General features: G+C 35.2%; 1 protein-coding gene across 2 annotated transcripts in view; it reads right to left on the bottom strand.

The window, feature by feature from the left end:
- Window positions 1-1,620: 1,620 nt before the first annotated feature.
- The window catches only part of LOC103312764 (tRNA (34-2'-O)-methyltransferase regulator WDR6), a 100,053-nt gene continuing 82,191 nt past the window's right edge, over window positions 1,621-19,482 (bottom strand). Inside the window, exon 6 of one of the 2 annotated variants that reach the window (XR_010335433.1) lies at window positions 1,621-3,139. Coding sequence is in view for 1 of the 2 variants with exons in the window: in XM_064358938.1 (XP_064215008.1) it covers window positions 16,414-16,431 (18 nt within the window). In the remaining variant the exon portion in view is untranslated. Of the gene's footprint in view, window positions 3,140-15,967; window positions 16,432-19,482 lie in introns of those variants that run through there. The other variant, XM_064358938.1, reaches the window with a different exon arrangement.

Here is a 19,482-nt window from a genome sequence, read left to right as displayed (position 1 = left end):
TTCGCACATTGGCTTTAACAGATAAAAATTTTGAATTTGTTCCCTACAAAAATCCCAACACACTCGTAAATAGACTACGTCTTTTATTATCATCGACAGTAGCTGGTAATAATAATCATATGAATGAAATCAATCGCATCATAACAGAATTGCGTAAATCGAAAATAATTCGTTAATAATTTAGAGACGACTTGTATATATTGCAAACACATTATATTTTATAGTTAGTATTTCTACATACTTTATTCATTCAATAGACAAGAATATGACATTAGATAAATTTGGTAAACACATTAGTGAACACAGAATTCGGACCACTTTACAACGTGTCAAATCTTTCTCATATACCACAATCTCACTCTTTGGGACACTGGATCCCGCTAAAAAACTTTTTGTATTATTTAATATTGGTACGAATTATATTTTCCCATTAAAAGAAGCAACGATTACGTCTGTAAATGGTAGTCCATCGAGCGGGTGGATTGCATTAATTAATTCGAAACAAACTACGAATTTAATTGGTCAAATTTTACGTGAAGGTGACAAACTATCATTTAAATATAAACCCAAAACAACAGAAGCTAAACCGATATATATATAGAAATAGTTTTAAAAGTACCAATCCACCATGAAGCGTAGTGATTTAAATATTAAGCGTCAAGTTGTTAATGAACTACATGCACCGGCGAGAGTGAACTTTAAAAGACGACGTGTGATAGTGAAAGGTTTAAATGATTTATTGCAACTCGATCTGGTTGAAATGATACCATATTCACCCGTCAATAAAGGTTTTAAATATATCTTAATGGTTATCAATGTTTTTTCTAAATTTGTATGGGCTGTTCCATTAAAGAATAAGTCGGCTTTAAGTGTTGTAAATGCAATGAGTGAAATTTTAAAATCTCGACGTAACGTTCCTAAAAATATTCAAACAGATTTGGGAAAGGAGTTTTACAATAAACATTTTCAACAATTAATGAATAAATACAAAATCAATCACTACAGTTCTTATTCGAATTTAAAAAGTAGTGTCGTCGAGCGCGTGAATCGAACAATCAAGGGAATGATGTATAAAGAATTTTCGGTGCAAGGTCACTACAACTGGATAAACATTTTACCTGACATAATAAAAAAATACAATAATACCAGACATAGGACTACTGGTTTAAAACCGATTTCAATAAATAAGAAAAACGAACGCAAAGTTTTGGATCAAGTTAATAGTCATCTTAAAACAATGGACATTTATAAACCCAAATTTAAAGTTGGTGATTTTGTTCGAATTAGTAAACATCGACATCTTTTTAAGAAAGGGTACACCCCAAATTGGAGTAATGAAGTATTTACAGTTTCGAAGATTCAAAATACTAATCCTAGAACTTATTTGCTACAAGATGTTTCTGTAGAAACAATACGAGGAGGTTTCTACACTGAAGAATTACAAAAAGTTAAATATCCGAATGTATATCTCGTTGAGAAAGTTTTACGAAAGAAAGGTAACCGTTTATTCGTCAAGTAGAGTGGAATAGATAAAACTCATAACTCTTGGATTAATTCATCGGATATTACATAGATAATTATTATTATTATTATAAATTGTTTTTTTTTAATAAAATAAACTAAAAGGAATCACTTAGAACACATTATTTCATCAATATTATAGGTAGTACATTAAATATCCTTAAATCTATTATAAATCCACCATATTATTCTACCACTTATTTAATTATAAACTAATTAAATCAAGACGCCTCTTGAAACCTTTAGTTTACCTCGCCTTTGGCGCGCGCCCGACACTGATCAAGGTTAACAAGTCTGCATCACATTACCTATGCATAAGAAGACGCACATAAATAATACTTGAATACAAATACTATAAAAAATAAAACTACAACAATGCTATTTTTAGTAACTAATTTGAATTTTTAAATTGTAGTTTTGTCTGTGGAAAGCAATTTCACATATCCACATTTTGGAGAATGTTTTTTATGCTCCATAAACGCATCATTACTTTTTTCCCATCGTGAAATTATTACTCCACAAACAAAACACTGGGTACAATCAGATATTTGAATATAAAACAATCCCGCTTTTGCTAAACTCCATGGAGATGGGTATGAATGTACCCAGTTCTTATATGATAACAGTCTTTTATCAAAACACTCGTATAAACTTTTTTCATATTGTCCATCGTCTAGACACATGATTTTTATTCATTTATTTTAAGAAACTATCACTAGCACAAAACGCACACTACTTCACACACATAAGTCTTTTTCCGATAATTTCATCCTACTCTTCGGCACCCTCGTTAACTGTAAATGAAATATACATTTCTTTAATTTCTTTTCATCCTCCATTTTACATTATGTTCACTCACCTAATATTTCATCATCAACACGTTGAAACTCAAAACAATGTGCAGATGTCGGGTTTCTAGCATCTTCTTTTCCCAAATATATTAAATATAGTGGACGTGGATCTCGTAATAACTCATCAATTTTCTCCTCAGTCAAATAATCACTTATTCTTCTCGGCAGAAACACTGCATAATTGTCCAACTCAACAAGCACTGAATTTCCGAACAGAGACTTTGTGCGTCTAATATTATGTATGCGGAATCTTGTGTTCAACTCTAGCTCACCAGCTTTTAAAATGGGCTTCTGTCCGCATCGAGCGATTCGATTCAATACATCCATGACCCAGCAGCGAATACTCTTAGACATTAACACAGATATATGCACTTTTTTTATATTCTTATTTCTCGGAGGATTAAATCAGTACTGACTGCTATCAAACTTGTACTAAATTCTATATATTAACTATACCCCCACTTTTTTAACCTTGAATGAAAATGCATCAATATTGTGGCCTTGAAAAAGTGAGATAATGAGAAAAAGTGAGATGAAAACATCAAAGATAAAGAGGGAATGAGTGGTCTTGAAACAGTGAGCGACTCTCTGCTTGCAGGTCACACTTACTTGTATCAGTAGGTTGAAATAGGTGTACATAAAAACATGTAGCTTTTTTTACAACTTTTATTTTTTTTTATACATTAATATAATATTTACATTTTACTACGACTACTACTACTTAGCTAAACTTATTCTACACTATTTTCTACGAAAGAACCCCGGCCCTAAAAAAATTCACAATAAATTACTGTTGAAAAAGATTCAATAAAACTTACTTTAATTTAAGACATTATGATTCTTTTTGGTTTTTAAGAAGTCGAGGTAGCTGGGCTCATTGAAATAATCCCAGTTCTCCTCTTCTTCTTTTACCATCACTTCACTCGAGGCTTTTTGTTTTTCTTTATCGGCCCGATGACACTTCCAAATGTGTCTTTCGAGCCGAAACCAGAGCAGTATGTGGTGATTGTCATATGGACAAACTATCACATCCTCTGAAAAAAAATTATTTCCAACTAAACTACTAAAAAATATTACTTACCAGAAGTGTTATAAATCGAACACTTCCTTGTAACTTCCATTTCTCGTTATTGTATGTTATTGTATTACACAAGAACTGTGTTACACAACACAACACATTAACTTTTATACAGTTTGGGGTGGAAAATGAGTAAGGACAATTGCGTGATTCATCTTGAATGAGTGAGGAGTTGTTGGCCTTGTAAAAGTGGGGAGTAGCATGAATAACCTTGACCTTGAAAACATCAAGGTTCAATAATGTCTTGGCCTTGAAGTAGTGGGGAAGTGGAAGGGGTTGGCCTTGAAAAAGTAAGAGAGAGAGAGAGAGAACGAGTGACCTTGAAAGAAAGAGAGGGAAAATGGGCGGGGTCAAACTCAAGGTCAAGGCTGTGTTGTGTTACCCCCCATTCGTTATCTACTGACATCGACATCTCTGCCTTGTAGAGATTTGTTGACTTTATCAAACCCTAGAAGAATTTCTGTCCAAAACGATGTCAATATCCCCGTTTCTAGTTCATTGAGTTTTTTTAGAATTCCGTTGGCTTCTACTTTTGTGGACATTGTTTGTAATGGATCCTCGCTAATTTGTTGCAAGGTACGTCTAAACGAATTATAACCCAAATGAAAAGCCTTACAAGCATCAGCCCTAGCAGACCATCGAGTTGTGTTAATTCTTTTGGAAACAAGATTTTTATGCCATTTTTCATCAACCAAGTGTTTTTCCATAATTTCCCACCTTTGCGTAGAAGCAGACAAAAAATTGTATAGCTCTTCAACCAATCCAAAAAATTTTGTAACCATTAGGCATGACTCTGCAGCAGAATTTCCAATCAAGTTAAGTGAGTGTGCAGCACAAGGTACAAATGTCGCCAAATTATTTCGTTCAAGAATTCGTGCTTGCAATCCGCTGTACCTACCAGACCTATTACCGGCGTTATCATAGGATTGTCCTCTGCAGTTTTTTATATCTAGCGATAATTTCTCAAGCGTTTCTAAAATTGCAGATTCCATTCAAAAGCTTTATGTCCTACGTGTGCTACAAAATTAACAAAACGTTCTACAACGCTCCCATCATCAAGAATATAACGAATAATGATTGATAATTTATCAGAGTGCGTAATATCTGGAGAGGAATCTACAATTATGGCAAAATATTTTGCAGTCTTGGTCTCTAGAATAATGCGATATTCAACAGCCCTTGACATGAGTTCAATAAATTCATCACAGATTGTAGAAGAAAGGTACGAAACATTACCTCTTCCAGGATTGCCTATACTGTTAATGTGATCGTCTAAAAAACTATCAAACTGGGCAATTAGTTCCAAGACGCCCATATAGTTGCTATTGTCAATGTTCCCAAATTTTTCAGATTTTCCTCTAAAAAATAAACTTCTGCTTGCCAAAAATTTAACTGCAGCAACAACTCTTTTCAAAATCTGAACCCAGTATTCTTTCTCTGATAGAAATTGTTTATGAAGGCCGGTATCTATTTTACCCAAAACATTTGAGCGATCAATAAACATTTTGGTGTATTGACAATGTTCTTGGGATTTTTCATGTTCATTTATTCTGATGTGGGCATTTTTCCAGTCATTAAAACCTGTCACAAACAATGATGGGCTTGAGGTCCTGCTGAATAATTTGCAAGGCATGCAGAAAACGCAGTGTGGGAAATTTGAATACAGTAGCCATTCCCGACGAATTTTTTCTTTGTTCATTAGAGTCGAATAAAATAAATTTTTTGTTGCGTACCGGTTTTGAGTTCCGTATTGTCTCTTGGAACATTCAAAATTAAATTTGTCCAAATCTTGCTTGATTGGACTTTTGACAATCGCATCTACAACTGATGAAGTTCCGTCCTAAAAAGCAGGATCTGACAAATTTTCCAAGAAACAAGATATGTTACTACTCTTAGCCAGTGAATCGACGTTCAAATCTATAAAAAAAATATACTCTAAAATTTATTGTAAAATTGTTAGTAGATTTACCATCAACATTAACATTTTCATTTAGAGTACTTGTTGATGCTGATGGTTGATGCACCGTTTCATTTGTTTGAACTGTTTCAACTGTTTCATCTATTCCCTTTGATTCCACACGACACGACGTCTCTACAGCCACATTTTCTCTTTTTTCAAAAAATGTAGACAGTTTTGGCACATTTAGCAACAATTTTTCTTGCTTTTGCTGTCTATCTTTAGTCAGCTTTCGTCTTTGTGCCCCACACAATTTTTTACCGCTCCTTTTTTAGCTATTTGAGGTAGGTCTAGGTACGTTAAGTGGTAAATTAGCAATATGCTATGCAATACGAACAGTCCGCAGTCGATACCAACCACACTGGCACACTACACTGAATACAGAAACTCTGAAAGGAAATATAATGCCGCGTTGCGTTCGGCTTGTGCTGCATTTATAGTTTCTAGGAAGTTCTAATCGATTCCCCAAAAAGATAAAATGATAGAAATTTAGATACACGTCCCATTAAATGAAATTTAATGTTTATTTTTACAGAGCTTGTAGTACTTGTCTAATTTTTTTTTTTTATTATTATGAATAAAGTATAACTGCAAGCCAATTTCCGGCGCCCCCTTAGACTTGGCGCCCCTAGGCACTAGCCTAGTCAGCCTTGTGGGTAATACAGCTTTCAACCCTAGCATCTACACCAACTGCTAAGTCAGCTATCAAAAAGATGCTTACGCTAAGGGTCAAACCCTGTGGTACACCATATTCAAGGATTCTGTTACTTGAAAGTGTATCTATGATTCATCCTAACTCTGAAAGTTCTATTATTCAAAAAGCTTGAGATAATAGAAGGAAGATTACCTCTAAAACCCCATTGGTGTATTTTCTTTAGTATACCATATCTCCAGGTCATGTCGAAGGCTTTCTCTAAATCAAAAAAGACCGCTGTTGCATGCTCTCGTTTTTGAAAAGATGTTTTAATTTAATTTTCTAGAAAAACCGAGTTGTCTAGTGTAGACCTACTTTAGCGAAAACCTGACTGACAAAGACTAATTAGCCCTCAAGTTTCTAATAGCCAAACTAACCGTTTACTCACCATTCTTTCCAAATTTTTTTCGATACAACAAGTTAGACTGATTGATTGGTCTATAACTCGCTGGAAAAACATTCTTGCCTTCTTTCACAATGGGAATTACAATTGCCTGTTTCCATTGAGCTAGGTGAGTACCTTGGTTCTATAGGTTATTGTATAATGCTAAGAGCTTCAAATTAATTAATATAATATAATATTATATTAATTAATATAATTCTAAGACTGATAGAGCATTTAGAATTATCGAGTACGTTATTGAATCATGTCCTTGTGCAGTATTTTCTGTTTCAGAGAGAATTTCTCGTCTGTCTGAAAATCTATAAAGTTTTCTACTGTAGCCTTGATTCTCAGAAAGTCTTGTTCATAATTTTTGTTACTGCTTACAGAGGCAAATTGATCTGCTAACACCTAGGTAATCTCGACCAAATCTTGGATTAGATTACCGTCTTCTTTCCTCATACATGTTATAGGTCTGTACACATTCGTACCTGCTGTGGCGTATTTCAATGGTCATTTCAGTCCAAATATACCACCCAACAAGTTTTTACCGTAAACCAGAAACATCAATTGTTCGAGTATCTAATGCAAAGTTCAAAAATAAATTACGGGCTAACGTATTCGCAAGCACAGAAACTTGCTTTTGAGTTTGCTCAAAAATTGAAGAGAAAATACCAAACGAGCTGGGATAGGAACAACAAAGCGGGTTTGGACTGGATGAAATCTTTCATGAAAAGGTTCAGAAATCTAAGATTAAGAAAACCTGAAAACACCAGTTTAGCCAAGTCAACCGGATTTAACAAAACCAATGTGACGCAGTTTTTCGATAATCTGCGATTTGCGTTAGAGAAATATAAAATAGCACTAGAAAATATTTATCATCTTGACGAAACAGGGGTCACCACAGTTCTTCAGGCACCAAAAGTTATTGCTACGACGGGAACTAAGCAGGTGGGGCAAGTAGTTTCAGCAGAGAGAGGAAACTGGTAACCTTTTGTCCTATCATTAATGCTGCCGAAAATACAGTACTACCGGTGTATGTCTTTCGAAGGACTAAAAACAAACCGGTATTTATGAAAGGTGCACTTAATGATAGCTTTGGATTATTCAACAAGTTTTAAGCACTTTCAAAAATTTACGAAATGCTCCAAAGAAAATCGCATCCTCATATTACTAGATGACCACGAATCGCATACTAGTTTGGAGACAATACTTTTTTGTAGGGACAATGGTATAATATTTGTAACATTTCCACCCCATTGTACCCAACGTCTTCAACCTCTCGATGTCTGTCTGTATGGACCCTTTAAAAGTTACTTGAAATCTGCCTTTAGCAATTGGATTATTTCCCACCCTGGCAAACGCGTGTCCATTTATGAAATCGCAAAACTAACCAGTCAAGCCTATTATAAAGCTTTTATTTAAGATACTATTTGCTCTGAGTTTAGAAAATGTGGCATTGTGCCATATAACAGAAACATTTTTTCGAGGGATGATTTTCCGGCTGCATATGTTACTGACAATGCACCCTTAACAATTCAAGAAGTACGTGCAAATACACCTAACAAGATATAGAAAAAAACATTACGATGTCAGCCAGTACTTCAGCATAAGTTTCTAGCTCGGCTTCAACGAACACAGTAGATAACGTATGGGGGGTAACACAACACAACCTTGACCTTGAGTTTGACCCCACCCATTTTGCGCCTCTTTCTTTCAAGGCCACTCGTTCTCTCTCTCTCTTACTTTTTCACGGCCAACCCATTCCACTTCCCCCACCACTTCAAGGCCAAGGCATTATTGGACCTTGATGTTTTCAAGGCCAAGGCCATTCATGTTACTTCCCCACTTTTGCAAGGCCAACAACTTCCCTCTTTACTTATCATTCAAGGTCACTGCAGCTAATATATATAGAATTCAATACAAATTCAAAAACAGTATCTAATAAGTATTTCTCAATATTAAAGTAGTAAAAAAATGTGGTATCGTTTTACTTGTGAAGGTGTCATAATAGTGGAAGAAACGTGTTTCCACAACCAGTTAGGACACATATCTTTGGAAGGTGGTTGGGAACGTTTCTTTAATAGAGTGGTTGTGCGTGAACAGTGCAGCACTAAGGACATTTCTATTATTAATCCAGATGGGTGGAATAATTCTTTAAGTATTGACATTACGTGTAATGAAGAAGAATTTAAAGAGTTACTTAGAAAATATGGTTTCCTTTGTCATAAGTGTAAAACTCCGTATTACACAGCTAGCCAAGTGGATCCGGAAAATGCCCAAAAAATTATAGCTATTGTCACCAACGGGAAGTCCCAACGGGAAGACCTCCTCAGTCAAGGAGGTCCAACGATTTTTAGGAATGTGCAACTACTACCGCAAATTTATTAAGAATTTCTCAGCCATTGCTCGCCCACTACATGAAGTAACAAAAAGAAAACTGAAATTCGAATGGAGTAAGGAACAGGAACAGGCGTTTAACATGCTAAAGGAGAAAATGACGACAACACCAGTTCTTCGAAGATTTGACCCGAACAAGGATTGCGAATTAAGAGTGGACGCCAGTCTGCAGGGGCTCGGAGCAGTTTTATTACAGGTGGGACAAGACCAACAAAGCCACCCTATCGCCTTCGTTAGCCGCAGCCTAACAAAGAACGACAGGAACTTGGGAATTACAGAATTAGAATGTTTGGGGTGCATGTGGGCTCTATCATACCTAAGACATTTGGTACACGGTAGACACGTAAAAATTGTCACAGATCATAGCGCAATTCGCTGGTTAAAATCAATCAAAAATCCAACTGAAAAACTAGCAAGATGGGCCATAAAATTAGCAGAATTTCAGTACACTGTGGTTCATCGAAGCGGGTCAAAACACAAGGATGCTGATTGCCTATCAAGGAATCCGGTAGCCGAAGGAAACGAAGCCGATGAGGTCGATTGCGAAGAAATCCCAACTTACCTCGTGGAACCAGACGAATTAAGACAACTCCAGTTAGAGGACGATGAACTAAAGGAATTAATAACCGCAGTGGAAAACGACAATGACACAAATATCCCAATAGGTACAAGAAGAAGGGCAAAAAATTTTTCTCTTATAGATGGGGTGCTATATAAGAAAAACATTCGCGAAGTCGGAAGAGATCACCTACTCGCAATTCCAAAATCTTTAATAGGGGAAATCTTATATAACCACCACAGTGATCCACTAAGCGGACATTTAGGGACAACTAAAACGTTGGAAAAAATTCGAGAAAGGTACTTCTGAACTGGACAACAAAAAGATGTGGAAAAATTTGTTAGAGGATGCCCGGATTGCCAGTCTCGAAAAGATGAATATTTCAAAAAAAGGAGCAGGATTGAACAACCCATTCCTGTGAGGACAATTTGGTCAATGCTTTCGGTAGATCTCTTAGGACCATTTCCCAAATCGCAGTCAGGAAATACGATGGTAATTGTCTGTACAGAATATGTTTCCAGATATGCAATTGCAGGAGCCATCAAGAACGGTTCAGCAAAAAACGTCTCAAGATTCATATTCGAAAATGTAATTACCATTTATGGAGCACCGCGTTGTTTTTTGAGTGACAGGGGAACAGTGTTTCGGAGCCAAATGGTAACCGTATTATTGAAATTAATGGGCGTGGCGAAGGATTTATACACAACAGCGTACAGGCCACAAACAAACGGACTCGTCGAAAAATACAACAAAACATTAGCGGGTATGTTAGCCATTTTTACCGGGACTGATCAGCGAGATTGGGACGAATACGTAAAACCCACAACGTTCGGGTACAATACAAGCGTACAGGCAACTACGGGGTACCCACCCTATTTGGTATTGTTCGGAAGACTTCCCACATTGCCGACGGAGGCAAATTTATTAGCAATGCAAGTGGAGAACAAGGACATCATTGAAATTCGGGAAAAACTGCTCGCAATTCAAGCACAAGCGGCGGCAAACATCACCAAACGGCAGGAATACGACAAGGACCGGTACGACTCCTTTCATCGACATGTGGACTTTTCAGTGGGAGAACAAGTAAAGATGTTCGTACCAAGGCGAAAAATAGGAAAAAGTCCCAAATTGATGTGCCGATGGTTTGGGCCGTACACAGTGGTGAAAAAAGTAAGTGATGTCAACTACGAATTGGAGCTTGGTACGAAAAAGAAGCCCAAACGCGAAATTGTTCACGTCAGTCGGATTTTGAAATATCACGACCCATGGACTTCTCCAACTCAGGGCCCGTGAGGAAAAAAAAACTGCGTAATTATTAGTGTGTAAGATAGATTAAGAAACTAATTAAAGGATAAGAGAGATCTAAGAAAAATTAAATTGTACATTTTCTAGATTCTGTTACATGTCTCCATGACTCTAGCACGCCAAGTCGATACGCACAGCGGTGCATTGGAAAAAAACACTTTTGGGAACAACAAATTCGGAAATAAAATCTAGGGAGGCTACTAATCACTTCCACTGTAAAAGTGCACGCTTGGAGTGAGGAGAACCTTTTCGGTGACCAAAGGGTTCACGTGCTAGCGCACATAGTGTTATGAACCTTCTTTGTTTATTGGTAAGCAACAAATTTTCAAGTTTGCTGTAGGAAGAAAAAAAAATATTGGAAAAAGATAAACTTTCGGCGAAGGACGAAGGTGCCAGAAGAAGTTGAAGAATTCGGAGGAAAAGGAAGTACTTCCTCCAAGGTCGAGAATGAAGCATAGAAAAAATGTCGGTCAAAGGGACAACTGGAACTGGACGAACCGAGTCTTCTGTTCTTAGCAAAGTCAAAGGACAAGAATGACTCGAAGCCACTTTCATAAAAAAGTGAATTGAACAATCATAAGGTAATAAAAAAAACACAAAATTAAGGGAGTCATGGAACATGGAGAAAAAAAAGGGAGGAATAGATTTTATAAGGGCACCCATCAACTATTATTGGGTTAAAAAAAAGAGGGAAGAAATTTTTGGGAAAAAAGCGAGAAATAGGTCATGGTCGGACTGGTGATAATAATATCTGGGTCACAGCCACGGCTAAGGATGAAAGAAGATACCTGACAAGGTAGAACTAACTCGACTTAGTTCGGACTTGTCAGCAAAATAGAAATAATATGTAGTATCTAGGTCAAGAATCATGTAATATAGTAGAGTCAGTGACTCTGATAAATGTAAATAGGTTAAGGATTGTTTGTAATTGTTGTTTTTTTCTGTCCAACGCCCACGAGAAGAGCCTCACAAACCAAAGACGGAGCGGTCGGACAGGGAGAGCTGAAGGAGAGGCAGGTTGCCGTAGAACCGAGGGATAAGAGAAAACGTCAGTCAAAAACTCGAAATTAACATGAAGTGGAGGATTTCTTAAACCAAGCTACAAGGTGGAAGCCCCGACCCTGTGACGTATTGCCGTCGTACCCATTGGAAACAAACAAAGACGTAGAAACAGTTACTGACTGAAACCTGGAAGGGATGGACACCGTAGAGGACGAGCCCCAAGTCATCATCAGGTCGTTCGAGAAGTACGCCCCAAAGAGATGGACCACCCACCACACATGAGGAACCCTGGTTCACCTACGCTGATCTCCCTGATCCATTTTAGGAAGAAAGAAGACCCCTTCCAAAACATCAGGTGGCATGAGCGATGTTCCTTGAGAAGTGAGGATAACGTGGTGGTGGGTTGTTGGCAGAACTTAGAATTGTAACTGTTAGGTTAGAATAGGAAATAAATTGTCGAGACGACAATCTTGAAGGGCCGGGCATATGTCACTAACGGGAAGTTGAGCTTCCTCTTAGGTCAAACACCCTAGCGAGGTTGCAAGCTATTGCTGATATCGGAATTTGCGAATACCGATAAGCAATAGCTAAGTCAGCCTTCCGGTGGTTCGAACTACGGGGTCGCCGTAGAGAAACGTAGAATTCAATTCATTCGTTGATAGTCAGTGGAAAGTGCCAAAAGGTGACATATGGTCGGTGCCATGAAGAGCTTTATAGCGACTAGAATGTAAGTAAATCTTTACATCACATTAGTGTTAGTTTGGTAGGTAAATATAGACCCTTACGAAAGAAAACTTCCGTTTGGATTATTGTCCCCTGTCCACCCGTCACACACGTGACACTATATACCACTAACTTAAATCAGCATAATGGAAGTTGACAATGGTATGTAATATGAGATTGTATGTACTTCTAGAAATTAAGTTTTAAATGTTTTCAGATCCTTACTGCTACATGCTCTTTTGCCTGTCTCCAAAGAACAGAAAATTCTTTTGTTTGAAATGTGTTAAGCTTATGGCAATAAGATTTCAGATTTGTCATCTACATGTGACTTCAGTGCTAAACTACAAGTGTTTTTGGTGTAATACAGTAATAGGACAGAATTCTCAGTTGTGTGGGAATAATTTCTTAAACAGAATGATGTTAAAATGTGGTATTTTAGTAGAGAGCGACAAATGATGTTTTATGATTCTGATAACTATGATTCTGATGACTCATCAAGTAGCTGTGATAGTGGTATAGAATGTTAGTTAATAAGAGTAGAAATTAGATATAAACAACTTGTAACCTTAGATTAAATTAGTATCTAGATTGTTCTTTTGCTGTATGGATAATAGTAAATAAATGAATTTATATAATAAACAGTCTTGTGATTCTCAACATAGTATTGATTCAACTCTGACAAAGAGAGGTTGGGGTCAAATAAATAAATTAATAAATAAATTACCCATTGAATTGCATATACCGGGTTATCAGTTTTGTGGTCCTGGAACCAAATTACAAGAACGATTTGCACTTGAACATAGTGGTAGAAATAAATTTGATCAGGCTTGTAAAGAACATGAGATATCGTACGCCAACGAAACTAATTTGCAAAAACGACACGAAGCAGATAAGTTATTATTAAGTAAAGCAGTTGAACGTTTAAAAGCAAAAGACGCATCGTTTGGGGAAAAAGCAGCTGCATTAGCAATTGCTGGTATAATGAAAGGCAAAGTAAAATTCGGAATGGGAGCTAAAAGTAAAAAGGGTAAAAAAAAGAAGACAAAAAAACAACAAGTTTTAGTTGCTCCTAAATATGGTGGTTTTTTACCATTCCTATTACCACTATTAGGTGCTCTAGGCGCTTTAGGAGGAGGAGCTGCAGGGATAGCGACTGCTGTAAATAAAGCTTCGGCAGATAAAAAAATGTTGGAGGAAACTATGCGACATAATAAAGCAATGGAAATGAGTAAATGAGGATAAAGGTGTAGAAAAAACTAAAGGGAAAGGTCTTTACATTGGTCCATATAAATGGTATCAGAAAAAAAACTCCCAGTAAAATTACCACATCACGCCCTCACTAATATTGAAATAATAAAGTTTGCTCGACTATTACAAATTCCAAATTTTAGAGGTGTATATATGCGTAATAAATTACCGAAAATTATACATAAAAATGAAACAGGAATTATAAATTTAGATGAAGAAAAAAATAGTGGAACTCATTGGACAGCATATGTAAAAAATAAAAATAATATATAATACTTTGATATTATGGGCAATTAAAAACCTCCAACAGAGATTATAAATTATTTCAAAAGTGATAATGATGGTAATAACATTACATACAATTATGATGGATATCAGAAAATGGGTTCATATAATTGTGGACAATTATGTTTAAAGTTTTTATATAGACACACATGCAAATTATAAGTTTAGTCGAATCAAAGATGCTGTTTGTATTAACAGGAAAATCAGCGATACTAAGTGCTGACTTTAATCCACCGATTGATGTTAGTGATGGTATCTATGAATTGGGTGTTACAAATTTTGAAGTCTACAACAGTATACCGAATATTGATGAAGAAAATAATAAATTCTTTTTCGGGGGTGTCTAATTTAAAATACCGACCGGTTGTTAACAATTAACCGATATAAACATCTATTCACAACATGTAATTGAAAAACAATTCGGTAATGACCTCTTATCTATTACTGCAAACAATAATACATAACATACACATATCAAAGCAACAAAAGATGTTGACTTTACCAAACCAAATACTATGGAACCAGTGTTGGGATTTAATAGTCAAATAGTTTCGAAAAATGTTGGAAAAGATTCGGATAATATTGCAGACATAATGAAACTTAATTCGATTATGATTGAATGTAATATTACAATTGAAAGTTTTAAAAATGGAGAACCTGTACACATAATTTATCAATTTTTTCCAAACGTTCCACCTGGATTTAAAATAGTACAGTCACCAGATCATGTGATTTACCTACCCATTAGTGTTAAAACTATCAGAAATATTACACTTAAAATAATAGATCAAGATGAAAAGTTGGTCAATTTTCAACAAGAGACTGTAACAGTTGGATTACATTTGCAGAAGAAAGAAGAAAATGGGTATTAGTTTTAGAACTGACTCATATAAAAAGCAACAAAAGTGTAGAAAAACAGTACGAAACGAAACGTGCAACAATTAAGTAATAAAAATAAACTGTTTCTAAAATCATTAGGATTTGAATTATACACATAAAAAAATGTTCGATATTGAGAAGGGTATTGAGTGGGATGAAGATGTGGTAGGTTACAAATTTCAAAGTCATGGGGCATATACAGCCAGATATGAAAATACGGATGAAATTCGAATTCCTTTACAAGAAGATTTGTGTACACTACCATGTGATAGATTAATTTTAATTGAGGGACAATTGGTTAAAACCGACGCTACAACTAATAAAACTGTTCCAGCAACAGAAACCAAGTGTGTGAATAATGATGTCGCTTTTTTGTTTAGTGAAATACGGTATGAAGTAAGTGGAGTAACTGTAATTACAAACACAAAGCCAGGCATTACAACAACTATGAAAAATCTGGCATCATTAAATCAAAGTGAAAGTCTGAAATTAACAATGTCTGGTTGGGATCTAAATGAAAAAGCCACAAAACCTATAGATGGATATTTTCAAGCATGTATCCCATTAAATCGACTATAAGGATTTGCAGAAGATTATAAAAATATAATGCTAAACATACCGCAAGAGTTAATATTAATTCGTAGTAATAGTGATGTCAATGCATTAATTTGTGCAACAAATGAGAAAGCACAAGTTGTATTAGATAAAATTGCATGGTTAGTTCCACATATTGTGCCCGGTTTAAAGGAAGAGGTTAAATTGACAAAAACCATTGATAAAGATAAAAAAATTGCAGTACCGTACAGAAACTGGGAACTTCATTCGCTGCCACTCTGCCACGCTGCCAAAGTGTAGTTGGCCTGTGAAGATCTCTACAAAACTTGAAACACCTCCTTATATTATCTTTGGCCTTCAAAGCAATGAGAAGGACAACTTGATAAAAATATGAGTAAATTTGATAGAGGCGATATAACCAATATGAGAGTATTTCTAAATAATGCACGATATCCTTATGAAAATTTAAATATTTCATATAAAAAACACTATTTCGGTATATTATATGAAATATCTACAAACTTTAGACCCCGATACTAGTATATAGATAAAAAAGAAACACACATTACACCTATACAGTTTTTCGACAGTTATCCACTAATCATAATTGATTGTTCGATGCAAAAAACTGGTTCAGTCCATTGCACTGAGAATTGAATTTGATACAGACACCGGTATAAGTGAGGGAACCACCGCATATGCATTAGTCATTATTAGTGACCAAGCCTTCACATATACACCGTTGACAAAATCTGTAAAACAAGTCTAAATTATTATTAATAGTAATGGAGAACGAAGTGATTATAGACGTTCAAGATTACAAAATTGGAAAAAAGTTTATAGTTAAAGAACTGGCTGCTTTAACAGGAGACAAACTCGCACATGTTATGTTATCGCCATCCACGTGCCATGGATCAGCATGAAACCTTCCATAAGGATCTATTGACAACACGCGCTTTCCAACACCGTGGTCATCAAAAACCTTGCAACTCCTGCAGTAATCATTATTATAAATTCAGATCATGAAAATACGCATTTTTAGTCTGGAATATAATCTTGAGTCGTGGTGCTGCCTGTCGTTAATTTCAAGCCATTCGTAAAATTGTAAAAGTTATAATTTATTAATAACAAGTGAATTAATTGTAAAAGTGAAGTTGTAACAATAAATATAAAGTGTAAATGAAAATAGTGGAAATAAATAGTTTTTATAAAAATAATTTGTTAACGCTCTTACGTTAACTGGCGCAATCGGTGGGATTCACAAAGGATTCACAAAGGACAATTCCCAAAGGATTCCTTGTATTTTAATACTTTATTGTGAAAAACAATTTTTGAATATTTTCGAGCCGCGAGACAACATCGCTCAACGTCGAAATACCAAAGTTTCAAGAGTTGAAGAATATTGAAGATCTTTACGAAGATATTATTGAAGATTTTACCGAAGACATAATTGAAGATAATTGAAGATTTTACTTGAAGATATTCCCTTGAAGATTTTATTGAAGATTTTTGAAGATTTCGAATTTCGAGTTTCCGGACAAACATCGCTGGACTCTCCTAATTCCACATATTGAAGATTGGAGTATTTCTGGACAACATCGCCGGAGGTCAATTCCAATCTCAATTCCCGGAACCTAAGACTCAGAGGACAAAAATCGCCGGATTCTTTCGTTCCTTGAACACATTGGAGAATTGCACAAAACTGTGAGTAATACTCGTTTCCTTAACCAATTGCATGACAGATTCCTCAATTCCAAGTCCACCAGACTCAAGCTCAGACTCAGAAATAAACGAACTCGAAAATTTAATTAGAAACTTAATTATTGACGAATTTAACATAAATACACAGACTCATAGAGAAAGAATGGCTCAACAATTTCAATCAGAATATTTAAAAATAATTCCACAATTCAACGGAGAACCATCAGAACTTGCAGATTTTATCGCAGCATGTGATCTTCTAATAAACACATTTTCAGACCCAAATCAAGAAGCTTTCATAAACAAATTCATATTAACCTCAATAAAAACAAAATTAATCGGAGAGGCAAAACTAGTAACTAGCTCTCGTGAAATAAATACTTGAGACGCATTAAAGGTAGTATTACAACACAATTTTGCTGACCAGAGAGACGAAAATTCACTATTAAGAGACTTAATGCTATTAAAACAAGAAAGCGAAACTCCGCAACAACTCTGCCATCGTTGTCAAGATATAAAAAGTTTATTATTGTCTAATTTAGCAGTGACCGAGTTGAACGAAGCTGTCAGAGCTGTGAAACGTGAAATGTTCCACAAGTTAACATTAAAAGCATTTTTAAGCGGACTAAAAGAGCCACTTGGTTCAATTATAAGATCGCGAAATCCACAAACTCTAGAACAAGCCCTTTCCAAAATTCTCGACGAAGAAAATATTCTTTATGTGAAAAATCGAACAAATTATTTAATTCAAAACAAAACCAGAGAATACAGGTCAAACAATACCCCGACTCATTTTATTAATAGAAATGCTGAATCGCAATCGCATCAACGTCCTTCAACTTCTCAAGCGCGCAATCAGCGCCATTTTGCGCCAACAAAATGTAAGACCGAGATTTAACACGAATAATTACAACCAAAATCAAAGAAGAACTTACTAAAATAATCCACAAAATTATTCTCAGAATTATCCGAGAAATTATTCACAAAATTTTCCAAGGCAAAGTTACCAAAATCAATACCAAAACCAGTTCCACAATCAACAACGAAATTTCCAAAATAATCCCCAAAATAATTTTCAAAATGTTCAAAATCAACAACCGCGCAACACACAAAACGTTTTCCAACCAAACCCAAATCGTAAATTTCCAAAACCAATTCCAATGGAAACCTCCACAATCAGTCGAAACAATCAAATGAGACAACAACCACAAAGACAACCCCCTCTCAACAAAGACCAAATTTTACTTTTGAAGAATTATATTATCAAGATGCAGAAAACCCTGAAAATCAAATAAATGAAAACACAGAAGAATTTGACGACATAAATAATTTTGCTGAAACAAACAATTTTCCCGAAACAGAAAATGAAAATCCTTTCCAAAATTTTTGGATACAGCCTCCAATGAAGAATCAAACGTAATTGAATTAAATATTGACCGGAATTACATTTCAAAACTACTATACATAATTCTACCCGAATTTAACGCAAAGATGATAATAGGTACAGGCTCCGCAAAAACACTTTTAAGTCCAAAAATCGCACAAAATTTTTATCCAAATTTAATAGTCTCAGATCCTTTTGAAATACATTCAGTTCATGGAACAACACGTCATAAAGCAAGTGCAACAATTCCCCTTTCAAAAATTTTCGAAAGACCAGATTTGAAACACAAACATTATCTTGTCGATTTTAACCCAAAATATAATGGATTAATAGGCATAGATTTGATTAGAAAATTAAATGCATCCCTCGATTTCGAAAAGAAACTTTTTGTAACAGACAAAGTAAAAATACCAATATATTTTAAATCAGATGAAATAAAAAAGAAAAAACCAATTTTTAAAGTCACTTTACCCCCAAGATCAGAACAGATAATAAACATCCCTGTTGATAAAAACATAAATGAAGGAATTTTATCATACATCAAATTTAATGAAGTCGAAATACCGTCATCATTCGTCACAGTAAAAAATCAAATCGCGACAACCACAATAATCAACCCCACAGAAAAAGAATTATGTATTATGCTATTCGAACCATTAAAAATTGAGGCGATAAACACTTTTTACATAAACCCAGAACCAATAATAACCCCAATCGACTCAAATATTGACCAACAATTAAAGAAAAATTTGAAAAATATCAGAATATCACATTTAAATTCAGAAGAACAAAGACAAATCAAAAATTTATGCTTTGAATACAGAGATATATTTTATTGCGAAAACTTACCTCTAACTTTTAACAATCAAATTAAACATTACATCCGAACCAAAGACAACAACCCAATATTTACAAAAACTTATCGATACCTAGAAATTCACAAAGAAGAAGTGAGAAA

The sequence above is a fragment of the Tribolium castaneum genome, chromosome 9 (assembly GCF_031307605.1).
Source record: "Tribolium castaneum strain GA2 chromosome 9, icTriCast1.1, whole genome shotgun sequence".
Lineage (NCBI taxonomy): Eukaryota > Metazoa > Arthropoda > Insecta > Coleoptera > Tenebrionidae > Tribolium > Tribolium castaneum.
This window is presented reverse-complemented; position numbering and strand designations above follow the sequence as displayed.